The sequence below is a fragment of the Denticeps clupeoides genome, chromosome 1 (genome assembly GCF_900700375.1).
Source record: "Denticeps clupeoides chromosome 1, fDenClu1.1, whole genome shotgun sequence".
Lineage (NCBI taxonomy): Eukaryota > Metazoa > Chordata > Actinopteri > Clupeiformes > Denticipitidae > Denticeps > Denticeps clupeoides.
In genome coordinates this window covers 4,574,257-4,602,134 of record NC_041707.1, presented here as the reverse complement: position 1 = coordinate 4,602,134, position 27,878 = coordinate 4,574,257, and the positions used below count along the sequence as shown (strand labels likewise).

At 39.9% G+C, this 27,878-nt stretch overlaps 2 protein-coding genes across 51 annotated transcripts in view; both read left to right on the top strand.

The window, feature by feature from the left end:
- Positions 1-2,038: 2,038 nt before the first annotated feature.
- On the top strand, positions 2,039-8,609 carry fyna (FYN proto-oncogene, Src family tyrosine kinase a). The gene is made up of 12 exons (XM_028976092.1): positions 2,039-2,350; positions 2,672-2,913; positions 3,337-3,433; positions 3,504-3,602; positions 4,506-4,609; positions 4,755-4,904; positions 5,861-6,025; positions 6,109-6,288; positions 6,737-6,813; positions 7,186-7,339; positions 7,490-7,621; positions 7,713-8,609. Exons 2-12 carry the CDS (start codon positions 2,682-2,684, stop codon positions 7,919-7,921), a joined length of 1,599 nt encoding a protein of 532 aa, XP_028831925.1. The 5' UTR covers positions 2,039-2,350; positions 2,672-2,681; the 3' UTR covers positions 7,922-8,609.
- Positions 8,610-9,383: 774 nt separating this feature from the next.
- The window catches only part of LOC114796457 (titin), a 28,915-nt gene continuing 10,420 nt past the window's right edge, over positions 9,384-27,878 (top strand). For 18 of the 50 annotated variants that reach the window (XM_028990765.1, XM_028990785.1, XM_028990775.1 and 15 more), the window contains exons 1-58: positions 9,386-9,635; positions 10,131-10,314; positions 10,395-10,490; positions 10,570-10,665; positions 10,746-10,850; positions 11,412-11,531; positions 11,641-11,745; positions 11,864-11,962; positions 12,068-12,172; positions 12,833-12,952; positions 13,040-13,156; positions 13,535-13,654; positions 13,748-13,777; positions 13,881-13,907; positions 14,549-16,435; positions 17,283-17,348; positions 17,430-17,579; positions 17,773-17,853; positions 18,094-18,135; positions 18,673-18,714; positions 18,900-18,938; positions 19,208-19,258; positions 19,769-19,816; positions 20,053-20,097; positions 20,181-20,213; positions 20,523-20,561; positions 20,831-20,869; positions 20,983-21,021; positions 21,117-21,158; positions 21,545-21,586; positions 21,866-21,904; positions 21,976-22,023; positions 22,140-22,181; positions 22,404-22,445; positions 22,531-22,572; positions 22,777-22,818; positions 22,904-22,945; positions 23,102-23,137; positions 23,221-23,268; positions 23,355-23,402; positions 23,695-23,742; positions 23,899-23,931; positions 24,023-24,058; positions 24,252-24,293; positions 24,377-24,415; positions 24,500-24,541; positions 24,623-24,664; positions 24,749-24,790; positions 24,877-24,918; positions 25,665-25,706; positions 25,780-25,821; positions 26,231-26,272; positions 26,357-26,398; positions 26,714-26,752; positions 26,841-26,882; positions 26,969-27,010; positions 27,098-27,139; positions 27,499-27,540. In XM_028990765.1, the coding sequence (XP_028846598.1) occupies positions 10,161-10,314; positions 10,395-10,490; positions 10,570-10,665; positions 10,746-10,850; positions 11,412-11,531; positions 11,641-11,745; positions 11,864-11,962; positions 12,068-12,172; positions 12,833-12,952; positions 13,040-13,156; positions 13,535-13,654; positions 13,748-13,777; positions 13,881-13,907; positions 14,549-16,435; positions 17,283-17,348; positions 17,430-17,579; positions 17,773-17,853; positions 18,094-18,135; positions 18,673-18,714; positions 18,900-18,938; positions 19,208-19,258; positions 19,769-19,816; positions 20,053-20,097; positions 20,181-20,213; positions 20,523-20,561; positions 20,831-20,869; positions 20,983-21,021; positions 21,117-21,158; positions 21,545-21,586; positions 21,866-21,904; positions 21,976-22,023; positions 22,140-22,181; positions 22,404-22,445; positions 22,531-22,572; positions 22,777-22,818; positions 22,904-22,945; positions 23,102-23,137; positions 23,221-23,268; positions 23,355-23,402; positions 23,695-23,742; positions 23,899-23,931; positions 24,023-24,058; positions 24,252-24,293; positions 24,377-24,415; positions 24,500-24,541; positions 24,623-24,664; positions 24,749-24,790; positions 24,877-24,918; positions 25,665-25,706; positions 25,780-25,821; positions 26,231-26,272; positions 26,357-26,398; positions 26,714-26,752; positions 26,841-26,882; positions 26,969-27,010; positions 27,098-27,139; positions 27,499-27,540 (5,149 nt within the window). In that variant the 5' untranslated portion in view covers positions 9,386-9,635; positions 10,131-10,160. Of the gene's footprint in view, positions 9,636-10,130; positions 10,315-10,394; positions 10,491-10,569; positions 10,666-10,745; positions 10,851-11,411; positions 11,532-11,640; positions 11,746-11,863; positions 11,963-12,067; positions 12,173-12,832; positions 12,953-13,039; positions 13,157-13,534; positions 13,655-13,747; positions 13,778-13,880; positions 13,908-14,548; positions 16,436-17,282; positions 17,349-17,429; positions 17,580-17,772; positions 17,854-18,093; positions 18,136-18,672; positions 18,715-18,899; positions 18,939-19,207; positions 19,259-19,768; positions 19,817-20,052; positions 20,098-20,180; positions 20,214-20,522; positions 20,562-20,830; positions 20,870-20,982; positions 21,022-21,116; positions 21,159-21,544; positions 21,587-21,865; positions 21,905-21,975; positions 22,024-22,139; positions 22,182-22,403; positions 22,446-22,530; positions 22,573-22,776; positions 22,819-22,903; positions 22,946-23,101; positions 23,138-23,220; positions 23,269-23,354; positions 23,403-23,694; positions 23,743-23,898; positions 23,932-24,022; positions 24,059-24,251; positions 24,294-24,376; positions 24,416-24,499; positions 24,542-24,622; positions 24,665-24,748; positions 24,791-24,876; positions 24,919-25,664; positions 25,707-25,779; positions 25,822-26,230; positions 26,273-26,356; positions 26,399-26,713; positions 26,753-26,840; positions 26,883-26,968; positions 27,011-27,097; positions 27,140-27,498; positions 27,541-27,878 lie in introns of all 50 variants that reach the window. The other 32 variants (XM_028990823.1, XM_028990847.1, XM_028990885.1 and 29 more) reach the window with 18 other exon arrangements.

Here is a 27,878-nt window from a genome sequence, read left to right as displayed (position 1 = left end):
GCACGTGAAGGTGTACGTTTATTTTATGTTCCAATAATTTCCGTCTTTCCTTTTCTACCTGTGATTCAGACGTTTCTGTCCCTGTTTTTTTTTTATGTGTGTGTTTTAAGTTCCTTTCTGAAACCTACCTTAACATAGTGATCTTTGTATCTGACTTGAATATTGTGAAATGGTAAATCTGATCACCAATACTTACATGATATGGCCTCATGTATTGTTATTTCCCTGGAAGATTCCTTGTGACATGTAAAACATAATCGTGAAAATAAAACCATGTCCTAAGTAAGGATTCGACTTTTCTTTCTAGATGTTGTGTCTTGCGCCCTAACTTTGATGTCTAGACGTCAACATCATCATGAATATGGCTAATGACGATTTTGCCAAATTGTGTTTCCTTCATATTTCTGCTCTGGCACTACAGAAACACAGAACCGAGCAATCGTATGGCTAACCGGTAGTATACTTGAAGTAATTAAAGCAAAACAGAATAAGGTGGTTTAATCCATGTAGCATATAGTTACACTAAAATGGCACCAGGCAATTTTGAGCAATGCAGAATTGCATTTAAAAGTGTAGTTTCGTCCGAGACCAGAGAACATCCCAAGATCCGATCCACACAAGACACATTTTTGAACATTCCCTAGTTTGCAGAACAATTAGGGAGCGCACTCATCAGTGCCTGTGCCCTTTGAGGGTATGAGAATCTGTGAGCCAGACAGGAGCTACTGCAGCGCAGTTAATTTGAGACTGGCCGCCACAAGCCACAGACAGCTGAAGGCCTTGCCAGTGCCTGCCGGCTGTGGAGCTGTGGTCGAGAGGAACGGGCTGGAAGTCAGGGCTGATCCCATCACACAGGGGACCTAATCTGTGGCCACAAAACCCCAGTAAAAGAAAAAGAAAAAAGGCGTCCAATCCTGGACGAGGGAAGGTTGGGTGGAAACACACCCTTTTTGTGGCGACGACGGCTACGCTTAAACGCAGCTCACACTGCAAAACGGTGTTTGCAGCCACACCCCTTAAACCTAGAAAGCATTTATTTCAAACAGACATATGGACGTTTAGCAAAACAGCATTCTGCGATATAAAAATGAATATATCAGGATAACTGTATGTATGAAATATCTATAGCTAAATCTCTACAGCACAGGTGAAAGGTTTAGACACACCTTCTCATTCAGTGTGTTTTCTTTATTTTCATGACCATTTACGTTGGTAGATTCTCACTGAAGGCATCAAAACTATGAACGAGCACACGTGGAGTTATGTACTTAACAAAAAAAGGTGTTTATGTTCTAGTTTCTTCAAAATAGCCGCCCTTTGCTCTGATTACTGCTTTGCACACGCTTGCCATTCTCTTGATGAGCTTCAAGAGGTCGTCACCTGAAACTTCCAACAGTCTTGAAGGAGTTCCCAGAGGTGTTTAGCACTTGTTGGGGTCCAGCTCACCCCAAACCATCTGGATTGGGTTCAGGGCCGGTGACTGTGGAGGCCAGGTCTCCACTTTTTATAACTCCACATGTGTTAATTCATAGTTTTGATGCCTTTAGTGAGAATCTATCAAAGTAAATGGTCATGAAAATCAAGAAAACACATTGAATGAGAAGGTGTGTCCAAACTTTGGGCCTGTACTGTATATCTACAGCCATCTATGCCTCAAGTAGGGGTGTGTATTGGCAAGGATCTCACAATACGATATGTACCACGATACATGGGTCACGATCGATTATTTCATGAAATTTTGTGATACTGTACATATTCTACGGCTCGCTGAGAAACAGAACGCATTACATTAATAATTCAGGAAAAACAACATCAACTGCACTTTGGACTTAATTTGCATACAAAAATATAGACATCTGACGTCCCCGTACGATATCACGATCCTAGTCTCAAGTAATTACTCACTGTGTAATAAATACTCGGTGTAACTGGCCCCGCTTGATAGGCTTTGTGAATAATTCTACGCGGTTTGCTGAGCGCTGAGCGGCGTCACGGGGGAAATTAGCCGGTTCTGCGCGACGCCACTGCAGCGCATCGTTCGGAGGCGTTTTCACGATCCACTGAAGCGTCGTATCGGTCACCACAGTGACCGCCCGCGCGGCCGTCAGGTCGCACGGGCGCGCGCTTCCCCGCGACGCGCGTCGGTAACGCGCTCGACGCGCGACGCATCCGTCCCCGTGACGTCACGTCGCGTCGGAATCTTTTTTTTTTTTTTTATTTCCTCTCGCCGCGACGAACGTCGCTGATTTAATTGGGTGGTGAACCGGAGCGCGCGCCTGCGTGCGTGCGTGCGTGCGCGCGTGCGCGCGTGTCTGGGACGGGACGCGATGCTTTAGAGGCTGCATCCAAGGTAAGCGCCCGTCCACCCGTTCGCGATGCGGAACGCCGCCGCTGCTGCTGCGGCGAGGAACATTCGTGGTCAGATGCCATCATGGCAGCCTCCACATCAAACCAAATCCCTTCCAACAGCGTGCAGATTTTAAATAAGAGACCTAGTGTGGAGGAATTCGTGGAGCAGGATGGTTTTTAATTATAGATCATTATAGATCATATTGTATAAAGTTGTATATTTTAATATAAATATGAACAGTGTAGACAGTATGCGTGGGATTCTGTTCTATGGTCTACCTGATGCTGGTGCCCACCTGTCTGGTCTCGGTTTGGCCTGCAGGACATAGATAATGGGCTGTGTACAATGCAAGGACAAGGAGACGCGCAAGCTGACCGATGAGAGGAGGGACAGCCTCATGCATCAGCCAGGGTGCCGCTACAGGCCGGACCCCACCCCACAGCACTGCCCCGCCTTCGGCGAGGCCGCCATCGGCGAGGCCGCCATCCCCAACTACAACAACTTCCACGCGCCGGTCGGCTCCGGAGTGGCCGGCGGGACACTGCGCTCGCGAGGGGGGACAGGTGAGCTCCTCCCCGGGCCGGGTATTGATCTGTAATATGAATCTGAATATTGCTGCTAGAGGTTTACGGCCTTCACTGATATTTGCAGTATTTTCAAGGTGGCATCAGTAATAAATATTTATGATCATCATCAGTCCATAAATTTGATTTGAACCTTCTTAATAGTCATAAAAAGATGATCGTCACGATGATATATCTTTTAGACGTGGCGTATGTTCATGTGGGTGGTAGTAGCCTAGTGGGTAACACACTCGCCTATGAACCAGAAGAACCAGGTTCAAACCCCACCTACTACCATTGTGTCCCTGAGCAAGACACTTAACCCTGAGTGTCTCCAGGGGGGGACTGTCCCTGTAACTACTGATTGTAAGTCGCTCTGGATAAGGGTGTCTGATAAATGCTGTAAATGTAAATGTTCCACAGGAGTCACGCTGTTTGTGGCGCTCTACGACTATGTGGCCAGAACAGAGGAGGACCTTAGCTTCCGGAAGGGAGAGAAGTTCCAGATTCTCAACAGCACGTGAGTACGGGGCTGGGCTTCGGTGGCCATCCTCCCTGAAATGACCGTCTCTGTCTCTCTTGGTCCTCAGCGAAGGGGACTGGTGGGCTGCGCGCTCCCTCACCACGGGGGGAACTGGTTATATTCCCAGCAACTACGTGGCTCCAGTCGACTCCATCCAGGCTGAGGAGTAAGTTATGAAGATTCTCTGGAAAATGAAACCTAAATGCTAAAACAATTTCTGTAATATTTGCACTTTTACTTGTCCTAATATGTAAAATGTGGAACGTCATTTGATTTCAATGTATTTAAAAAAAAACTGAAGGTTTTGCAGACATGTGACACACTGTAAATTTTTTACTAATTTCAATGAAATTCAAAGGAAATTATTATCATTAACCCGGACATTCAAAGTTCTGTTTATATATGTTATAATGAATAGTGCATCAAGTTTAATTAAAATATTCATACAATGCAACACAGTTTAATTCTTACTACTGGCTATCATGTGTTAAAATTTACAGCACTCGTGTAGCTTTTAGTCCAGTGACATTGTTGTCTCCTCCATCTCACACCATCTGGGTCATTTTAGTTGAGTTGGTTTTGCATAAGCACAGTTTTGACACCCATTATACATTGAAATTTTTGGTGCAATAGTTTTGTCTGAATGCTTATAGAGTTCACAGAATTTTATTGTGGAAGTTGGTTTTAAAAAGTGACACTAGCTTTCTGTGTCCCGAGCATCACATGGCAAGTTTTCAAACTGCTTGTATGGCTTTTGTCATAACTTTACGTTGAACTACCCGGTAATAAGGCACAACAAGTACTACCTACATGTTCATAGTTCTGACCACTAGCTATGGGGATAAAGAGTCTTGTTTTATCAAAATTTCCCATGTATCTTGTAGAGAATCGTCCATATGTGGCATTTTCACTGAGATTTACATCTGAACTGTACTTTTTTCGCTGATGTGGTACAGATGCACAGGAGATTAACAATTCCAGAGGGTCTGGCAATACCTTTCAGATGTAATCCTGATGTAGAATCTAGTTTGATAATCATGCTGATGCATTTCGTCCCAACTCACTTTAGCTGGTACTTTGGAAAATTAAGCCGGAAGGATGCGGAAAGACAGCTCTTATCCAACGGCAACCCAAGAGGCACGTTTTTAATACGGGAGAGTGAAACAACCAAAGGTAATCATTCTTATTCTTAATATTTACTCGTATAGAAAGACTTCCTGATGCTGGTGACCATCTGTTTTCAGTGAAAATTCGGTTATTTTTTGTGTTCACTTGCCTACAGACTATAGATAACAATACATGTTGCCCGCTCCGTCAGGGGCCTTCTCTTTGTCCATACAGGACTGGGACGACATTAAAGGCGAGCATGTGAAACACTACAAAATTCGAAAGTTGGACAATGGCGGCTATTACATCACCACTCGCGCCCAGTTCGAGACGCTTCAGCAGCTGGTGAATCATTACTCAGGTGAACATCTGTGAAATGGCCACGAGCATCCATGAATTCAGGCCGTTAAAGCGTTCGTGCTCTTTTGCCTAAATCCTGCTTTGGGCACAACTTGAACATTGTGAAACTTTTTTCTTGTAAAAAGTTAGTTTAAAATACAATTGTCGTATAATTGTGCTCCTGTCTATGCCTATGTGACACTTCTTTGGGTTGGAATTGTAAAGATTTTGGTTTAAAATAATTAAGGTGTCATAGAATTGTTCTCTGTTGTCTTTATAGGAAGTATGTGACCTTTGTTTGGGGTGAAAAATACCCAGAAGCCATTTTTTAATGCCCCTTTCCAACACTGTGCTCTGATTGGCTGATTTATGTAGGTGGTTTCAGCACCGGACTCCGCCTCCTTTGCTTAGTGCTTCTGATTCTTCGTAGTTTGTTTAACAGCTTAGCAATTCCAGTTTACATTTACGGCATTTATCCAGAGTGCCAGCCGCCTACTCACTGTGTAATAACTACTCTGTGTAACTGGCCCCGCTTTATAGGCTTTGAGAATAATTCTACGCGGTTTGCTGATCGCTAAGCAGCATTACGGGGCATCTAAAAAAAAAAATCAGCATTAACAGGTTCTGTGCGACACAAGAAACCTTATGATTCTTGGTAGTTTGTTTAACAGCTTAGCAATTCCCATTTACATTTACGGCATTTATCCAGAGTGCCAGTAGTGACAGGGACAGTCCCCCCGGAGTGACTCGGGGTTAAGTGTCTGGCCAAGAGTCTGTACTCTTGGGCTTTGTGCTTTGTCAGTTTGGTGTAATGAATTCTGTATTCAGTGATACGTCAGGTGAACTCAGGTTTAGATTCTATGGCACCTTTAAATGATTCCAGAATGGAACGTAGCATCGAAAAAATGGTTCACATATCCAACGAAAACACATATTTATTCATTATAATGATTCTGAAGTGACTTCTTTTGTGTTCAGCGAGAGCAGCAGGGCTGTGCTGCCGCTTAGTTGTCCCCTGCCACAAGGGAATGCCACACCTCAGCGATCTGTCCGTCAAAACCAAGGACGTTTGGGAGATTCCACGGGAATCCTTGCAGCTTATGAAGCGTCTGGGGAACGGCCAGTTCGGGGAGGTTTGGAAGGGTGCGTCATATACACTTCATACAAACACTCAACTGAGCAAGCGGCTATGCGATTGTGTTCCGAACACGATGCTCTGTTGGCAGGAGCTTGGAACGGCACCACCCAAGTGGCAGTGAAGACGCTGAAACCTGGGACCATGTCTCCGGAGTCGTTCTTGGAAGAGGCCCAGATCATGAAGAAGCTGAGGCATGATAAGCTTGTGCAGCTGTATGCGGTGGTGTCTGAAGAGCCCATCTACATTGTCACAGAGTTCATGAGCAAAGGTGCAAATCTTGATTTTTTAAAAAATTTGTTTCGTGTATTTTACAACATCTACATTTATGGCAATTTATCAGGCGCCCTTTTCCAGGCGCCCTTGTCCTGTGATTTAGTCTTTTTACTTATTTTTATTTGAATTTCCTTTTTTTTATATAAAATGCTACTTAAGTTGCAGCTGAAATACAAATGAAACATGTTACATTTTGCTCATTTCATGTTCTGGTCCGCCAAGGTGCCACTGAGGTGCCACTGAGCAATGCACCGTCCCCACATACTGCTCCCCGGGCGCCTGTCATGGCTGCCCACTAAGGGTGATGTTTAAATGCAGAGGAACATTTTCGTTGTGACACCGCTGCAGTGTTTCGCATGGAATGGAATCGCTAATTGGATGCATAGTCGTATTCAATAATAATAGGTGCAAAAAAAAATTAATAATCTAAATATCTTTTACAGGCAGTCTGCTTGATTTCCTTAAGGATGGAGAAGGACGGGGGCTAAAGCTGCCAAATTTAGTAGACATGGCAGCTCAGGTAAATAATATTGTCTTTATGCTGGGCTAATTCTGTTGGCTTTTCAAACGTACGTATTTACAATTATGGCATTCATCAGACGACCTTTAGTGACTTACGATCAGTAGTTACAGGGACAGTCCCCCTGGAGACACTCAGGGTTAAGGGTAGTGTATCATAATCACTGTAATTTCACTTTTTAGTGTCTCGCTCAGGGACACAGTGGTAATAATTGGGGTTTGAACCTGGTTTATAGGTGAGTGAGCTACCCACTAGGCGACTACCATATGCATGCGGCATTGTCACGCGCGGCAGAAATACGTTTGCCAAATGCCAAATCTGAACGCCCTTTCGGGGTCGTCTGACGTGTTGACCTCGGCTCCTGTGGTGCAGGTCGCGGGGGGCATGGCTTACATTGAGAGGATGAACTACATTCACAGAGATCTGCGGTCGGCGAACATCCTTGTTGGCGAAAGCTTGGTGTGCAAGATTGCTGACTTTGGTTTAGCCAGGCTGATTGAGGACAACGAATACACAGCGCGACAAGGTATTAGCTTCACCCTATAGAAGTGTAGTTTTAAAATTCGGCTTTGGGCCACTTCAGTAAGTGGTCAAAAACGGGATAATGATAACACAAGAGAAGCTGGATCGCCTACGTCCGTTCGGTGAAACATTCGCCCTCTGACAACTTTTCTAGGTGCAAAATTCCCTATAAAGTGGACCGCTCCAGAGGCAGCGCTCTATGGGAGGTTCACCATTAAATCTGATGTGTGGTCCTTCGGTATCCTGCTCACCGAGCTGGTAACCAAAGGACGAGTTCCATATCCAGGTGAGCTTGTCACTAGCTGGCATCTTATTAAAGCTGGGTTTAAAGGGGTTTTCTTTTTTCTTAGTGATTTTTTATTTTTTTGGGGTTCCAGGCATGAACAATCGTGAAGTTCTTGAGCAGGTCGAGCGGGGCTACAGGATGGCCTGTCCTCAGGACTGCCCCGTCTCGCTCCACGAGCTCATGCTGCAGTGCTGGAAGAGAGACCCCGAGGAGCGTCCCACCTTTGAATACCTACAGGCCTTCCTGGAGGACTACTTCACTGCCACCGAGCCCCAGTATCAGCCCGGGGATAATCTGTAAAGGCCAGATTTTACCTGACTGCATAGCCGATTCTACATAATAATCTGCCGTCACTGTCCAGAGTGTCATTCACCTCCACTTATACATCGTGGGACGCGTGTGGACAGCAAAATCATTTGAGATTTTAGGAGAAATTAAATATTTTAAACAAAGGCAACTGTACATTTCCTATTAATATTTAAAATACAACCTCTCTGTTTTAACCATTACATTCAATTTTGAAATTTTTTTTTGTATTTTTAATACAATTTTTTTCCCCCTGATTGCATCTATGTGGAAACATCTTTGGGGCATTAAGGAACTGTAACTACATTTCTGAGAATGTGGATTTCTTCTCAGCCACAAAGAGGAAATCTTAATGCTTACTGAATAATCATTCATTGGTTAAATGGTTAAATCTGTACTAAATGTAAAGATATTTAAGTGAATACAAAATGGACTGAGCTGCTCTCTCTTTGATAGCACATATTTCTCCTATTTTCTGATAAGTTTTTTTTATTTTATTGTAGGATATAATTATATATACATAGTTTTGTTGTACTGAGACATATAGAGGGGTGAGAACTACATGGGCGCAAGTGACATATTGGGTGAAATTGAGATAAACATATAAAATGAAAACTCAGATACTGCCAATTGGATATGAATAAATGTGGATTTTTTTTCAAATAAATTCTTAAGAATAGTTCACCACGTATACTGTCATGTGTATAAAGAAATGAAATCAACACGGTCAGAATAATGTCATATGCGCACAGGGATGTGATGGACATTAGGGGGCGCTGTTGCTGCTTGTTTCTGAGTGTTTAGCGCTGTTCAGTACATTTTCATTATTTACCAGACGCCCTTATCCAGAGTAATAGGGACAGTCCCCCCCCCAGAGACACTCAAGGTTAAGTGTCTTTCTCAGGGACACGGTGGTAGTAAGTGGGATTTGAACCTGGGTCTTCTGGTTCATAGCCGAGTGTGTTACCCACTAGGCCACTACCACCCCATTCCTCTGCACCGTGCATGTGTGACCTATGACTCTTTATTTGTGCCCCTTGCGATGCCTTGTCCTTCCTGCAGAGACCGTTACATGCAAGAAATAAACATGCCCTTCATTCCACAGAGATGCCGACGAAACGTCTTCACTGATTAAGTGTCTGGTTATAAATATGATAAGAGCTGTTCATGGTGGATCTATCTGTGGCTTCTCGTACGGCACTTCATTAAGATCACAGGGTTGAATTTCTAATTGATCCCAGGCGGTTCTGTGACGCACCGCTTTAAATTTATCTGGGCCAAAGTCAGGCTGTCCTGTCCAGGGATCACGCCCCATGCGGCCAAAAAAGGCGAGACGGAGCACAGCTGCTGCACGGGGTCGGCAGCTAATAATACTCGGCGGGGTTGATCAGGTTACCCCGAAGCGCCCCTCGTGCTCTCGTGTGCCCCGTTACCTTGTGAGGCACAAAACAGCACTGGCCAGATCTACCGCCCCCACCAGGGTTCAGCTTGTTCTGCCTCCTTCACCCGCATTCCCAGGCTCCCTTCTGCCATGCCAGGACACCGGCCACACTGACATCTCCAGCCGCCACCTTTTTTTTTTTAGGGACAGTTGGATTGTCCTGGGACAAGATTTCATCAAACAGAGGAAAGGCCTTGTTCCTTAACCTTGGAATGTGAAGCAAAGCATTCTTATCACCACAGGGGGGGGAAAAGGCAGAAACGGAAGGTACGGAGTGACATTTTGTTCGGTTCAGTTGTGAAAATGACTTTTTTTTGTTATTGTGCCTGAGCTAAAATGGAAAAGATGGAACATTGCACATGTAATTACTGGCTACTGTAACAGCAGAGCCCCGGTTCGGTCCGCTGGTAGCGAACCACACAATAAACTCCTTAAAAAAGTTCCTTAAAAGCCTCATGGTCTCGTTTAATAATCATGCAAAAAGCTTTTTCTGGCATGCCGTATTTTAAGCCGGGGAAGTGCACAGCATGGAGAAGGTCAATTTGGCGCCCGAGGGCCGTTTCTTGTTGTTATGATGGAGGGCACATGTTGTACCAGCCGCGGGATTTCGAATTGCCGCACAGAACAATAATTATAGTGTAATGATGGAACACAGACTGAATATGGGAATGTGAGATCCTCATATCCCGGTTACTGCCACAGAGCGGGCCGACTTGTTTGTGCTTTATGCAATAAAGTAATAATTCAAGTAATAATTCTCAGCTCAGGGCCCAGCCGTGCTGCGATTGGTGTATGCAGATGGAGTCTCGTCGCAAGAGCCAGCGCAGCAGCTTCATGGATTCCCTTAGCAGCCGCAGCCAATGGATCATCGTCCTCGGCCTCCTCATCACCTGGTCCATGGCTGGCATATTTATGTTCGACTTCATCAATTTCAAGGAAGAACCGGGTGAGTCTGGCACGGAAGGGTCAGTCAGAGAAACGCGTGACAAAACGAGTCTCTGATTCACATTTCTCTTCATTAAACAGACACACAGGAGGATCCCATAGCCGCTATAAACGATGCGTTGGAGAGCATCTCGGAATATATGGATAAAGGCCTGGACGTTTTGAGTGACCCGCTGGGTAATTATCAGTACAAACTGATCAGCATAATAAAGCGCAGCAAATTAAAGGCTGATCTCTTCAATCATCTTCTCCGCAGGTTTAGTACCTGAATCGGGTGAGATAGTCGAGTCTGCTGTTGATGGACTCGCTGATTTAGCAGGCTCGGCATCAGGACTGCTGCTGGACAGTGAAGGTTTATTCGAAAAAAAGAAACCATGAGAAATATGAAATGTTATATATAAACAATACAGATCGAGATTTATTTATTTCTAGGGAGCGTGTACGGAGTGCGTTTCTTGAAATCAGGTGGTGCTCTAATCGAAGATGTAAGAACTGGAATGCAGGATGCGGTGCTGTATTTATTCCACATCTTTGAAGGTACTGCTTCCACTGCGTTCGTCTCAGTATTATACTGACAATGTATTGCAAGCATGGTTTCACATTGTCTTAGGCATAATTTGGGTTTAAAGCACACAACGTTATGTTCTAACAGTCCAGTTTAAGATGATGGGAGACAGTGGACAGTGGAACTTTGAAAGTGCAAACAAGTTTAGGAGAGCAGCTAACTAGATGAGCCTTTATAGGTGAGATTTTTGAAGAGGAGTGATGGAGCTTCTCTGATGGAAGCTGGATGATCGGTCCACCATCATGTCTGAATTGTGGTTGCCTTGAGAGAAAGTTTGCCAATGGAGGGGTGCTGTGGTCTGGATGAAGCATAAGGCTCCAGAAATGAGTTCAACCAGGAGCAGGGCCACAATTCCATCTTTAGGCAGGCACCATAGCACCAAAGTGGTTTATTTGAGTCAGTAGATCGGATGAAAGAAGCAATGCACCACTTACATGAAGGAGACTGGCATGGTGGAAGTGGATTCTTTTTTATAAATGACTTTGTTCTGTTATTAATTAAAAGTGTCGATGCTTTTCTCCATCCACACACAGGAGTGCTGAATGCAGTGACCTCCTTCCCAGTAGGAATTTTGACTCAAACACTTGATGGAGTTAAATGCATACTGAACTTGATCGCAAACTGTATTCCAAGCATGCCAGCTAGCCGTGAAGGTACTTATATTTAAATTATGTGCTGAGCTAAACTGGCAGCATTTGGACTGTTATTTTTTATTATTACACAACATAATAATCAGACAGAAAGAGATGTCTGTGTTCTTAGGGAGTTCTTATGGAGTGGGCGCCCTGAAATCTGGTGGTGCACTAATGGAAGATGCAAGAATTGGGCTGAAGAACGCAGTCCTGTATATATTCGACGTCTTTCAAGGTAATGCTCATACTCAGAACTTTTACACAGTTCTGGCTTTCTCAAACTCCTCTTAAAATCAAATTGTTCACCTCTAACCATTATAAAAATAAATCTTCACATTTCTATCCTTACGCAGGCCTCCTCAATGCAGCGGCCTCCTTCCCGTTTGATGGAGTAACATGGATAGTGAACTTGATTGCAAACTGTATTCCAAGCATGCCAGCTGGCCACGAAGGTACTTTGCATAAAATTATGTGCTCAGTGCAGTTCTCTTATATTACTAGTTTCAAAATTGTTAGTAGACAATAAATATTTCTGAATATAGATTTTTTTTTCTTAGGGGGTTTTTATGGAGAGGTTGTCCTGCAATCTGGAGGTGCACTCGTGGAAGATGTGAGAACTGGAGTGAAGAATGTGGTTCTGTATTTATTCAACGTCTTCGAAGGTGATGAAACTTTTTCAATATTCAATATTATGTGTATTTGACATTTATATTTGATGAATATATAATTAATATTCCATCACCATACATTTCAAGGAATGAGCCATTTGAATTTTACAACATTTACATTTACATTTACAGCATTTATCAGACGCCCTTATCCAGAGCAACTTACAATCAGTAGTTACAGGGACAGTCACCCTGGAGCAATTTAGGGTTAAGTGTCTTGCTCAGGGACACAATGGTAGTAAGTGGGATTTGAACCTGGGTCTCCTGGTTCACAGGCGAGTATCTTACCCACTAGGCTACTACCACCAGAAATGAGTTCAACCAGGAGCAGGGCCACAATTCCATCTTTAGGCGGGCACCATAGCACCAAAGTGGTTTATTTGAATCAGTAGATCGGATGAAAGAAGCAATGCACCACTTACATGAAGGAGACTGGCATGGTGGAAGTGGATTCTTTTTTATAAATGACTTTGTTCTGTTATTAATTAAAAGTATCGATGCTTTTCTCCATCCACACACAGGAGTGCTGAATGCAGTGACCTCCTTCCCACCCTACAACTGCGTTTAACACGTTTTTAATTTTTTTAGGAGTGCATTGCAGACAAATGATGGATTCCTTTCTGATTTTCTGCTCATATTTTTGTCTACTCACAGGAGTGCTGGATGCAGTTATCTTCATCCCGGATCTGCTTGTGACTCAAACAATGCATGGAGTGAAATACATAACAAACATTGTGGTATATTGCGTCACAAGCATACCCATTGACCATGCAGGTATTCTACACAACTATTTTCATAATGGCTGCAAATAGAAATGATCAACACCAGAATATCCAAACATTTTTGCTTTCTTGTTCTAAGGTTGGATTCCCGAAAGCATTAAACCAATGAACGCCATTACTTACGCAACAGAAGGAATCACTAACCTAAACAAGAATGTCTTTGGCTCGTTGTCTAACATGTTCAAGAGTGATGAAGGTAGCAATCTTGCATTTAAATGATGTGTTGATAGAGCAAGTATTTCACCTAGAACATTAAAAGCACCGGCCAGAATATGTGCTGGTCCTCTGTGTGACACCAAAACAGCTCTGAAGGTGTCCTGTGGTATCTAGTTACCAAGACGTAGACTTCTGTCAAATAATCTGTGCTATTCACTTCACCTGTTGGTGGTTTTAATGTAGTGGCAGATCGGTGTACCCAATGAAATGTATGTTGAGATGAAGTGAACATTGCTGCAGCAATCTCTTACATAAGAATGAATGTGAATTAGAGATTCTGCCAGTAAATTGCAGGCACCGTTCAAGCAGTTTGTCCCAAAAGTGTCCTGAAAATAAATCTTTCCCCCTAATCTTATAGGTTACATTCCGGAAATGAGCTTTGACCCCATGAAAGTTGTCACTGATGCAGTAGAAGAAATTACTGACAAAAGGAACATGTTCTTGGCATATTTGTCAACTATGCTGATGCAAGAAAAGGGTACTGATGCTGTTTTTTGCAATCTTTAAAATATATTAACTTTGTCTCTTGTCCTGAGACTAATTTGTCTTCATGTCTTTTCATTCATTTCAGAAGATGCACTACAGATGAAAAGAAAGAAAGGTTTGTATTTCGTGTACATACAGATATGTGCTACACATAAAAGTAAATGTAATAGAGGGATCATGCATATTGAGGGATATTGTGCTTTTGTTGATTTTTACAGGAGAATTTTTCCCTCCACTAGAAACAGGTCTGTGATTATCCATTAACCACTATGCACTGGTAAAAAACATTGCACGGCTGGCATTGCATATTGTTCTTGTGAGCATGCATGCTTCCATTTAGTTCTATGCATTTCTATGTTCCACAGCACAATAACACTGCCTTGTACATTGTACTGTTTTAAAATGCTCTGTTTTTTATTTCTAATGAAACCCTTGTCTGATGTGCAGTTGGCCTAGTCGTGTAAAGGAAACTACACCTTTAAAATATTGTGAAGCACGTCTCCTTTAAAAAATAATAATAATAAAAAAAAAACGAGTCTTTTGTAAATTAGTATGTTCCCAATTCACAGATTTGAGTAACACAAATGAATGGAAAGGACTGATGGACTTTTTTCTGCATGACGATGAGATGGAAATTCAGAAAAATATGAGGGGTTTCAATAATAATTGTGTTCTTTTTGAGTCATGTATGTTTGGTTTTTTTTATGGAACTGAGAGTGTTTTGCCATAGTTACACAAATAATCAGTTATTTCATTTCTGAGTGAAATACAAGAAAAACACATATGATTTGGTTGAAATGAACGTTCTAGCATTTTCTTCATGCATGTTTGCATCTCAGTACACTTTGCTGTCACCAGTAACACAACAGTTCGCTTGGTGAACCAGTTACAGAGATCATGGACAGAAAAGAAGATGATGTTCTGCTGGAGAAGATCTTTAAGGCCACTAGTACAAAGCTAGAAGATCACAGGAGAGGAAGAGCCATGGATGACCTCCAAGAAGAGCATGAGCAAAAACAGGAAGATTCTGGTAAATTGGATTTGAAAGAGGAAGAAGATCTAGATCACATGGGAGAATATCAACAGGAGGACAGGGATGAGAAAAACAACAAGGATGCTTCTGATTATTATAATGTTTCCGAACCTGAAAATCTTGATGATGCTGTTGAAAAAAATGTTGAGGGTCTTGTGTTTTTGATGAAACCCATCACAGACGTTCCAGATTTGGAAAGGGATTCTGAAGCAGCAGATGAATATGAGGATAAGAAGAGTCCAGAGTCTGTCATTCCTGAAATAGAAGAATTTAAAGAATTTGAAACAATTCCAGATGACGATGAAGAAATGATCAGTGGGGATACAGAGGAGACAGGAAAACAGGCAAGATCTGACATAACAGAAGAAGAAGATGATGATGATGATGATGATGATGATGATGATAAGGTCCCAGCAGAACAGGCACATTCTGATATAACCGTGTCTGACTTTGAAGGTGAAATAGAGATGAAGGTCACTGATGACGATGATTTAGACAGTGAGGATACAGAGGAAAAAACATCCAATGTAGCTGACGATCATATTATTGAAGGTGAAGATGACGGTGAAGACCTGACAGAAAAAACCACAGCAGCCAGTAAATTGGCTGAGACCACTGACGATTACAACAACGATGATGCTGAAGATTACAGGGGAGGTGATGAAGATAACAAAGATAAGGATGATTATTTGGAGATCGAGGATGCAGAGGAAACAACAGCACATGATGAATCTGTTTCTGAAATAGATAACAAAAAGGATCATGTCACTGAAAGTGAAGATGACGTTAAAGACCTGATAGGACCATTCACAGAAGCACCTAAACTGGCTGATAATGAAGATGATTTAGAGCGTGAGGATGAAGAAGGAAAAATAACATCTGATCTAGCTCTAGCTGAAATAGATAACAAACATGACCACATGACTGAAAGTGAAGATGACCTGATAGAACCACCCACAGCAGCAGCATCACTGACAGATAACCACAATGTTCATGATGATGATGATGCAGAAGAAAAAATTAAATCTGATGTAGTTGTAACTGAAATGGATGACAAAGATGATCCTCTGACTGTAAGTGAAGCTGACAGTGAAGATCTAATAGATCCACCTGCAGAAGCACCATCATTGACTGAGAACTGTGATGTTAATTATGGTGATGTTCATGATGATGATGATGATTTGGATAGTGATGATGCAGAAGAAAAAATAAAATCTGATGGAGGTCTAGCTGAAGACCTTGTAGAACCACAAACAGAATCACCTAAAATGGCTGAGGCCAGTGATGCTGATGAGGAAGATGATTTACAGAGCGAGGATGCAGAAGACAAAATAAAAGCTGAAATACGTAATAAAGATGACCACATGACTGAAAGTGAAGATGATAGTGAAGACCATACAGAACCAACTACAGCAGCACCATCACTGGCTGAGGTCAGTGATAATCAAAATGATGATGAAGATGATAATGATTTTGACAGTGATGGTTCAGAGATGACAGAACCGCTGGAGACAATGGATACAGATGTATCAGCTGAACAAACCAAACCTGAGGACATACTTTTGAAGCCTGACAGTTCTGCCAATGGTGATGACCAAAACAACAACAACAACGACAGAAGGAAGGAAAAATCCAAAATGAAGAAGCAGTTGCCGGGGAAGACAAGGCAATCAAACATCACGTCCGATGTTCTCACAGAGCAAGAAGATCTGGACTCTTTGCCACAGGACTTATACGGAGGTAGAGCAACGCTTGTCCGGTATTTTACTCCCCCCCGCCCTCAAAAAAAATTAACAACCTCCTCCTTCATAACACAGGAGCAGACCAATGTACACGTACAATTCACAATTAATATGAAATATGATTTTAAGGGTGCAGTATGTAGGAGACACATATTAGCAGGTATATTACCGCATAATCACGCCTAACTGTAAAACGTTCTGTTTTCATAAGCTTTGAATAACATCGGTTCTCATCCACCAGCATGTTTCTACAGTAATCTACAACCAGACACTGGTTCTAGGCTAAAAGTGTGTGTTGTGTTTAACTTGAAGTGGTAATACACACATGCTGCACCTTTTATTAGGAGAATCTTACATATTAGTACTATTTGTTCTAGTTATTAAATACATATATGCTTAATCATTCATTCATTAATCAATCAAGCAACCCATTTTTAAATAAATATCAGACCACAATCTGATGTAGGTATTGCCAGTTATGTGTCTCTATCTCTGTGTTGTTGGGCCATAGGAATGTCTAGATTTGTGAATAAAATATGATGTAATGGATCCCAAAATGAATAATAGGATATATTTATTGACATTAAAATATCTTTACTAGCATACATGATTATAATGTAAACGACATCTGCTTCACAACTGTTATGTTTATTATGCATTATATTTTGAATTTTATTATGGTTTATTATATGTTAATTACCATGTGCTTGCCAATAACAACTTCAGCTAACAGTCCACAGCTTACTGTTGCATGTCTGCTCAGTGGAAACAGCAATTTGAAATTATTCACATGAAATTATTTTTGTTCAGAAACATATCTTCTCAACAATGTGTTTACATTCTAGTTCTTGAACAAGAAAAAGCATATAAAGAGCAAAAAACAAAAGAAGAAGTGTATAAGGTCATCCAAGGTAAGGAAGAGCTTTAACCTGCTCTACACTATGCAAAGGATGAGGATTTTTTTTCTTTTAAACAAGCTGTTCTCTTGGCAGAGTTGAGAGCCGCAGAGGATGAAGAGGATGAAGAACAGATGGCCATAACTGAGGAAACAGAAAAAAATGCTGAAGAAAAAACATCCGACAGAATGAAACGCAAAGCCAAGCTTCAGATGAACATGACTTCAGATGACCTGGAGCCCAAAGGTAACGTCCAGAGCCGTAATTTGCTGCTGAAGGGGTTTGTTGAACTGTGAGACTGTGGTGTGAGCATCTCCGAATGTGGTGATTAGTCAAATTCACTGACCGCCAGTAATATACATACATTTTATATCTGATTACTAATAATCATAGTATTTATAAGGAAAAAAATTGTGCTGAAAGTGCTATTTTGTCACAGCAGAGAAACTGGAGAAGCCCGAGAAGCTGAAGAAGAAACCCAGTGTTGAGACTCATGTGATAAAAAAGAAGTCCCAGAAAGGTATGACAAACCACTGGTACCATTATCTGTGCTGAACTAGGCTGGTTTGCTGTGCATATTTGCACTCTTCGGAAGGATTCTACGGTGGATTACTGTACCAATTTGTATGTTTCAAGTCATATTTCTCATTTTACACTTTTTTTTCTTAACCTGAAGTGAAAGAGTTAATCAAACACGTCCGTTCTTCTGTTTAACTATTTATTTTTGGCTTATTTTATTTGCTCATTTCTGATATTTCAGAGGTGGAAGCTCAAAGGGAAAGAGCCAAACCAGCAAAGAAAGGTAATGTATTGACATTAATTACCATTTTATTACCTTTTCTTAATAATGTAATTTTGCCAGAAGGAGTTTCATTTATTTTTGATGTAGAAAAATTAGATCATTTGCACACAATGCATGGAGCAGGATCTGTGAGGTTCACAGCAAAATTAATACTGAGCACTTTGGTCTTATTCAGAGTAGATTTATTAATACATAATTAATATTTCAGTTTCCTATTCAGAAAGAAAGAAAAGTCAACAAAGAAAAGTAGGACTTTAATCTCTTTAGATTTAATCCAGCTTTGGCCATGGCTCAATGTTATGTCAGCTCATATACAATAAATGTCATTCTTAATAAAACATGTAATCGGCTCCAGGAGACATGCTACCTGTGGTGATTTGCATGTATTCATTTTGAAGCATTTAAGATTATTCTATTTCTTTTCAAATGCTAAAATCCAGCTGATTCAAGCAGTTGCCTTTTGCCGCATCTTTCTGTTGAAAAAATCGAATAATTTGTCCTCATTACATTACATTACTTTTTTTTTTCATTATGTAGAAGCTGAGGTCCTGAAAGAGAAAGTCAAACCAGCCAAGACAGGTACGGTGAACACAGCATTGTTAACAAGCAGAGTTCTGCTGCATATTTAGTTTGTGACAAATCATTGAGATTCATTAAAAAATAAAAGATGTGCCGTACCATGAGAAATTCAAACAAATATTAGCAATAGTACTGTCCTGCCAGATCTGACCTATATTGTATGCTATTCTATTATCTATTTCCAGAACGTAAAGTTGCAAAGAAAGCTGAACAAGCAAAGAAAGGTTATCATCAAATTTGTGCTTCACTGGATGGAAATCTTACATCACCCTCAATAGAAATCATCCTATAGATCACCTACACAAACCAACAAAAAGTCTGTATTAGTTACATGGAACTGGATGTCTTGAACTGGATGAATATTCCTATTTAAATTGTACATATATAGTTGCATTGTTGCCTTTTTAAATTGATGAGGATTTTATATTATTTGTCAATATATGTATTGCTTTTGAATGGACTGTAATGGCTGACATGACTGTCTTGTATCAAGCAGCACCTAAAGTTTCCACAGAAAAAGCCAAAATATCACCAGAGAGAAAAGGTATTTATATGTACTATTTATGTAGATTCTCTAGCCAGTCATCATATTTTGTGCATGTGCTCATAGTCTCTGTTTATTTGCTTACAAGCAGAGTCTGATGTTGCAAAGGTGAAAGCACTAAATAATAATTTGGTCTATGAAATTTTACATACAAAGGTTTGAAAAGTTTTTTGTTGTGAAGTGATTGTCATTGTGATACACTGCAGCACAGCACACAGTGACACAACATAATGTGTCCTCTGCATTTAACCATCACCCTTGGTGAGCAGTGTGCGGGGACGGTGCTTTGCTCAGTGGCACCTTAGCGGATCGGGATTCGAACCGGCAACCTTCTGATTACGGGGCCGCTTCCTTAACCCCTAGGCCACCACTGCCCATAATTAATTGCTTTGTTTGTGTTTGTGAATTCATTATTTCTGCTGCCACTAAAATATATGTTTGCATTTCCTTTGTCATTAACCTCAAGCAGTTTGAAAGCATTAATGGATTTATTTTTATCATCCACTCTAGAAGCTGAGGATCTGAAGAGGAAAGTCAAACCAGCTCCAGCAATTAAGGGTATTTAGATTATGTTGTGTTGGAACTTCATAGCTTATTCATGTTCTTAGCTGATTTCTTAGTTGAAGGACTCCACTGCAGTAAAGAAAGGTCCAGAGCACCAAATTCCTCTTTTGTAAAGTCAACAGTCAATTGCACACACAAAAATGGCAAAAACAGTAATATTTTAACAAATCAAAGATTAATGTCCTATACATAGAGTAAATTGGACCATGGTGTAATTTCTTATTTTCCAGAAGTGCCACAAGAAAAAGTCAAGCTTGCACCTGAAGAGGCCGAAGGTAACATCATAGTATGTTGCAAAGACCATGCAAACATTTCTAGAAATTAATTTATGAAAATAAATTGTTTTATCCCCTTTAAGTTACAAAGGAGAAGGTCAAACCACTGAAGAAAGGTAAAAATTATTTTCTAACATCATTCACAGGATCTCACCATAAGTAATGCAAATGTCCAGAACACGACTTACTTATTTACTTTTGTACAATTAACAGTCTACTATTAGTTGATTGATAACTACGTATGGTTTGCTTAACTTAAAGTGTTAAAATGAAAATCAGCAAGCATGTATTGGTTTTTTACTCTTTGTCACTGTGGTGATTTTACAGTATTGTAAATAGAATATAGAAGCAACAAAGGTTGAGCTATCTGTGGTAGAAAATTCTGTGCTATAATTCTGTGCATAATCTTTTTCAAATTTTTTTAGACTTTGCTGCTTCAAAGGAAAAAGCCAAACCAAAGAAAGGTAAGTACATTTTTCTTTAAACCAACACATATCAAGCTGGTCATGTAATTCAATTTAACAGCGCTGTTATAAATATAAATCATCCCTCATAAACAGCTTTGCACATAGCCAAGCTTAAACTGTAAAGCACAGTAAATAAGTGGGAGATGTGCAAGGTATCATGATTAGCATTGTTTCTTTTTAAAAAGCAAACAAAAGTTAACCAATTTCTGTAGTTTGCTCATAACTCATAATTGGAAGATTTATCGATTTTTAAACATTTTTCTTAGATGTGGAAGCTCAGACAGAGAGGGCCAAACCAGGAAAGGGTAGGTCATAGCAACAATAATGTTTACCGTTTTCAGCAAATTAAATGCAGCCATGTGCTCATTTCACATTAGAGTATGTGTGGAGTTGTTCACACTTTTATTACTGTCTTCAGATGCTGAAGTCCCAAAAGAAAAAGCTAAAGCAAAGGAGGGTGCGTTGACCATGTTTTCCAGTTTTGCATTATTCTGTGATACCATGACCACCACAATGACAAACGTTGCTTCTTACGGTTATATTTCAATGTAGCAAGACAAGTGGCAAAAGAAAAACCAGCAGCACAAATAAAAGGTAAGTGTCTCCTACTGACTCACTACTGTCCCTGTAACTACTGATTGTAAGTTGCTCTGGTTAAGCGCGTCTGATAAATACCATAAATGTAAATGTAATGTCAATGAAATGCATGATTTATTTAACAACATTCAGTCCATAGACCAGAGTCCTGTACTGTGATGAGTAAGAATTAAATTACTTTCTGCTTCTCAAAACATTCCTGAGCTCCACTGTATTTTTCTCATTATTCTCATAATACAATTCCCTGCAACACAAGTAGAAGCACAAAAAGAAAAATTACTGCCCTCCACAAAATCTAAAGATTAAGTATTGAAGGGTTGCCTGTGATATTTTAAAGAAAACATGTCTTGTGCATTTCACTGTGCATTTTGGTTGTTCATTAGAGCCTCAGGTTCCACAGAAGAAACCCATAACTCCTGAGAAAGGTAACATGCATAATATAATATTTATTTCTGCCATTATTTGCCTATAATTGCTTATTGCAATCAATAAGATGATTGATTGCAATAAGCAATTATATACACAGCACAGTAATTGTAAATAATCTGGAGGTGGCAATTTAGGAAGATTTATAAATCATTTTTATTGTTGACCAATTTTGGTTGCTCTGGAGAGTCCTGAAACCAGTGCCATGATGACACCAAGGGACAACTATGTATTTCAGATCATGCATATTGCATTTAAAGTGTTTCCCCATTTTTCAGAACCAGCTGAAAAGGCCAAAGCTCGACCAACAAAAAAAGGTAGGCTATTGGCTGGAAATAGAGGTGCAAAGGTTAATCTATACTAATTAATGCTGCTTGATCATTTCTAGAATCTGAATTACCAAAAGAAAAGGCCAAGGCTCCAGCTGAAGTAAAAGGTTAGTAACTGGACCATCATACATCACTTCTGGCTTTCAAAGCTTGTAAACAAAAGTGCATTACATTGCGTAACTGGCTATGATTTCAGTTTTATTATCCGTATTTCTGTTTGTAGAAGTTCCAAAAGAAAAAGTGAAACCTACTCCACCAATTAAAAGTAAGCAAATAAGTAAATATGTCAGGGGGGATGTGAGTGCGCAGTTGTTAGCAGGCAGGTTGAGCTGAGTTCGGGTTTACTGTGGAAAGGCAGTGAACGAGAAAGAAAGGGGAGGGGCAGTGCTTTTTAGAACCTTACCTATAAAGAAAGATGTATAGAATATCAAAATATGGCAACACAATTCTCAGCATTACAGATTGGCATTAATACATTTTTCTCTAGAACCAAAGATTCTGAAGAAGGACCTCAAACCTATAACGAAAGGTATTCTGAATATTGTGTAGAAATACGATTATCTGACACCACAAAGTCCAGCATTACAGATTGTCACTACCACATCTTTCTGTAGAACCCAAGATTCCAAAGGAGGAATCCAAACCTATAAAGAAAGGTATTACATTTACATTTACAGCATTGATCAGACGCCCTTATCCAGAGCAACTTACAATCAGTATTTACAGGGACAGTCCCCCCCTGGAGCAACTTAGGGTTGAGGGTCTTGCTCATCGCCACAGTTTCATTTCATGCAGAAATACGATTACCTGGCAACACAGTGTTCAGCATTAACCATTGTCACTACCACATTTTTCTGTAGAACCTAAGATTCCAAAGGAGGAACCCAAACCAATAAAGGAAGGTATTTATCATATCACACTAAAATTTGATTCTCGGGCAACACCAATATCAGCATGACATATTGTCACTACTACATTTTCCTGTAGAACCAGAGATTCCAAAGGAGGAATCTAAACCTACAAAGAAAGGTATTAAGCATATCATGCAAAAAAAATATTATCCACAGAGGCTGTGCTTTTTAGAACCTGATATTCTGAATGCACTAGCATAGAAATAAAGCTAATACATGAGGTCTATATGATATTCTGCACTATGAATATGGTGTGGTTTTATTCTGTTTATAGTGCCAGAAAAGGCCAAGTCTGCCCCAGCAATAAAAGGTAAACCATAAGGCACTCAAATTCTGTATCAGTGTATGAGTTAATCTGATCAATTAAATACTTAATAAATATTAAATGTGCAGAACCAGAAATGCCAAAAGAAAAAGAGAAGCCCACTCTAACAGTTAAAAGTAAGCAAATAATGGTGAAATTGTAATAACCTGACTATGTCCAGTGTTCTAAGTTTTTTTAATGGGTTTGCGATTTTAACTCCTAGAAGCAGAAGTGACAAAAGAAAAAGCCAAGTCTACTCGAGCTGCTAAACGTAAGCATCTTTACATATTAAAAAAGACTCATCAAAATCTTCCATATTTTAGAGGTTTGATTTGCAAATTCAAATTGTTTAGAGAAAACTTTATGAAAGCGTTTTTTTTGGTTTTCTGATTTAAAACTAAGATAAGCAGAGGACAAACAGGATCTTCTCTATGCTTACTTATGAAGTCTACTTTCACAACCATATCTTCTTGTAAAACCCAAGGTTGGAACCTTGGCATATCATCCCACATTTTTAAGTTTAATTTTATAAATTAAAATGGGTTTTCTATGTTCATTCACAGAAGCAGAAGTGCCGAAAGAAAAGGCCAGGCCTACTCCAGGGGTTAAAAGTAAGAATCTTTTATGGTGTAAAAAAAGTCAAATTGAACATAAAATCTTCCAGAATTTAAATTAATAAAGGTATTTCGTATGTCATGCAATATTTTTGATTATCTGGCAAAAGAACATCCAGCATTACCCACTATCAAGGCTATATCTTTCTGTAGAACCAGAGGAGGAAACCCATCCTGAAAAGAAAGGTATTTCACATATCATGCAGACATTTTGGTTATCTGGAACACAAAGTCCAGCATTATACATTGTGACTACTTAATATTTCTGTAAAACCAGAAATTCAGAAAGAGGAACCCAAATCTTCAAAGAAAGGTATTTAACGTATTGTGCAAAAAATCTGCCAACATGGTGTTCAGCATTAATCATTGTCACTATTACATCTTTCTATAGAACCAGAGGTTTTAAACCTAAAAAGAAAGCTAGTTTGCATATCATGTAAAAAATCTGATAAGCTTGAAACCCAGTGTGCAGCATTGACCATTGTCACTACTACATCTCTCTGTAGAACCCAAGATCCTGAAAGAGGAACCCAAACCTATTAAGAAAGGTATATAGAATATCATACCAAAATGTTATTATCTGGCAACAATTCTCAGCATTACAGATTGTCACTACTACATTTTTCTCTAGAACCAAAGATTCTGAAGGAGCTCAAACCTATAAAGAAAGGTATTTTGAATATCATGCAGAAAAAATATTATAAGCAACACGAAGTCCAACATTACAGATTGTCACTACCACATCTTTCTGTAGTACCCAAGATTCCTAAGGAGGGATCCAAACCTATAAAGAAAGGTATTTAGCATATCATCCAGAACTTTTGAATATCTGGCAATGTTCAGCATTAACCATTGTCACTACTACATATTTTTGTAGAACTTAAAATGCCAAAAGAAGAACCCAAACCAATAAAGGAAGGTATTTATCATATCCCACTAAATTATGATTATCTGACAACACACATTTCAGCATTACGTATTGTCACTACTACATTTCCTGTAGAACCAGAGATTCCAAAGGAGGAACCTAAACCTACAAAGAAAGGTATTAAGCATATCATGCAAAAAAAATTATTATCTGGCAACACAAAGTCTAACATTACAGATTATCACTATAACATCTCTCTGTAGAACCAGAGATTTCAAAGGAGGAATCCAAACCTATAAAGACAGGTATTTTTCATATCATTTAGAAAGTTGGATTATCTGGCAACACAATGTCAAACATTACTCATTCTCACTACGACATCTTTAAGTAGAACTCAAGATTTTGAGAGAGTATTCCAAACTGTCACGTGTGGGCTGGACATGGCGAGGAAGGAGGACGCATTTGCACGATTTCACAGGACAGGGGTTTAATACAAACTACACGAAACAAGGGAACATAAACACGCACAATGACTCGACGGCGAACAGACACAAACAGGATAGTTTTATACAATTATATAAATATACACCAGGTGAACACGATCAGGGAACATTACACGAGACGAACATGAAACTCCGGTCCGAACTCCGGACCCGGAGTCACCCCTGCCGGTCCGGATCGTGACACAAACCTATAAAGACAGGTATTTTGCATACCATGTAATCTGATTTAATTATCTGGCAACACAATGTCCAGCATTACCCATCCTTAATATATTTTTTTTGTAGAAACCACAATTCCAAAGGAGGAACCCAAACCTATAAAGAAAGATATTTTGCATATAAGGCATAAAATTTACATATCTGACAACACAATTCTGTGAATTACCCATTCAGTACCTACCCATTGCTACTACTCTTTGTAGAAACCAAGATTCCAAAGAAGGAACCAAAACTTATGAATAAATGTATTTAACATATTGTTCTAACATTTTAATTATCTAGCAAAAGAGCATTGAGCATGATCCACTGTCACTACTATCTTTCTGTAGAACCCAAGGTTCCAAAGGAGGAAACCCCACCTTCAAAGAAAGGTATTTCACATATCATGCATCTGGAAACATAATGTGCAGCATTAACCATTGTCATTACTACATCTTTCCATAGACCCCAAGATTCTGAAAGAGGAAACCCAACCTATGAAGAAAGGTATAAAGCTTATCATGCCAAATTTTATTATCTGGCAACACAAATTCCAGCATTACAGATTGTCACTACTACATCTATGCTGGTATTTAGCATATCACACCAAAATCATACCAGTGGTGGCCTAGCGGGTAAGGAAACAGGCCTGTAATTGTAAAGGTTGCCAGTTTGAATCCCGAACCTGAGGTGCCACTGAGCAAAGCACCGTCCCCACACACTGCTCCCCAGGCACCTTTCATGGCTGCCCACTGATCATCAAGGGTGATGGGTTAAAAGCAGAGGGCACATTTCCTTGTGTGCACCACATGCTATGCTGCAGTGTATCACAATGACAAGCACTTCACTTTCACTTTTATTTCAAATTTGTTTATCTCGAAAGTTTCCAGCATTAACAACTGACATCTTTCTATAGCTCCTGAGCTTTCAAAGGAGGAGCCCAAACATATTAAGAAAGGTATTAAGCATATCATGCCAAATTTTTTATTATCGGGCAATACAATGTGCATCATTAGCCATTGTTACTACTACATCTCTGTAGAACACAAGGTTCTGAAAGAGGAACCCTCACCTATAACGAAAGGTATTTAGTATATCAAATCAACATTTGATTATTTGGCAACACAAAGTCCAGCATTACAGTTTTTCCTACTACAAATTTCTGTGAAACCAGATATTTCAAAGAAGAAACCTAAACCTACAAAGAAAGCTATTTTTGCATAACACATAAAAATATAGATCTGCCCATGCATTATTCATATTTTCTGCTTGAATAGAACTGACTGTTCCTAAACCTAAACCTATAAAGAAAGGTATCTAGCATATCATGTGGAAGATCTGATTAACAGGCAATGCAATGTGCAGCATTACTCATTGTCACTACCACATCTCCCTGCAGAACCCAAGATTCCGAAGGAGGAACCCAAACCCAAGAAAGGTATTTATTACATCACACCAAAATTTTATTATCTGGCAACACAAATCTCAGCATGAAATATTGTCACTATTGTCACATCTTTCTGTAGAATCAAAGATTCCAAAGGCAAAACCTAGACCTACAATGAAAGGTAGTTTGCATATCATGCAGAAAATTTGATTATCTGGCAACACAAAGTCTAGTATTACAGATTATCACTACTACATCTCTCTGTAGAACCAGATATTTCAAAGGAGGAATCCAAACCAATAAAGACAGGTATTTTGCTTATCATGCAGACTAATTTAATAATCTGGCAATACAATGTCCAACATTACCCATCTTTATCCATACATATTTCTGTAGAACCTAAAAGTCCAAAGAAGGAACTCAAACCAATCAAGAAAGGTATTTATCATATCACAGTAAATTTTGATTATCTGGCAACACAAATATCAGCATGACGTATACATTTACATTTACGGCATTTATCAGACGCCCTTATCCAGAGTGTCTTACAATCAGTAGTTACAGGGACAGTCCCCCTGGAGCAACTTAGGGTTAAGTGTCTTGCTCAGGGACACAATAGTAGTAAGTGGAGTTTGAACCTGGGTCTTCTGGTTCATAGGCAAGTGTGTTACCCACTAGGCTACTAACACCCTACATATTGTCACTACTACATCTATCTGTAGAACCAAAGTAGACTAATTTAATAATCTGGCAATACAATGTCCAACATTACCCATCCTTACTACATTTTTCTGTAGAACCTAAGATTCCAAAGGAGGAACTCAAACCAATCAAGAAAGGTATTTATCACACTAAATTCTCATTATCTGGCAACACAAATATCAGCATGACCTGTTGTCACTACTACACATTTTGTGTAGAACCAGAGATTCCAAAGGAGGAACGTACAATTATAACAATTCTAAAAGGCGTACAATTCTAACATTTTAATTATCTAACAAGAGCACATCCAGCATGATCCACTGTCACTACTATCTTTCTGTAGAAGAATAAACCCAAAATTTACAGAAAGGTATTTCACATATCATGCAGAATTTGATTCTCTGGCAACACAATTTTCAGCATTGCACATTGTCACTACTACACCTCTACTACACTACTACAAAACCCAAGATTA

Excerpts from the sequence above, each read along its gene's own strand:
- fyna (XM_028976092.1), top strand. The coding sequence starts at position 2,682 with ATGGGCTGTGTACAATGCAAGGACAAGGAGACGCGCAAGCTGACCGAT. Across the intron at positions 3,603-4,505 it reads GACTCCATCCAGGCTGAGGA|CTGGTACTTTGGAAAATTAA; the intron begins GTAAGTTATGAA and ends AACTCACTTTAG. Across the intron at positions 4,610-4,754 it reads GGAGAGTGAAACAACCAAAG|GGGCCTTCTCTTTGTCCATA; the intron begins GTAATCATTCTT and ends CCGCTCCGTCAG.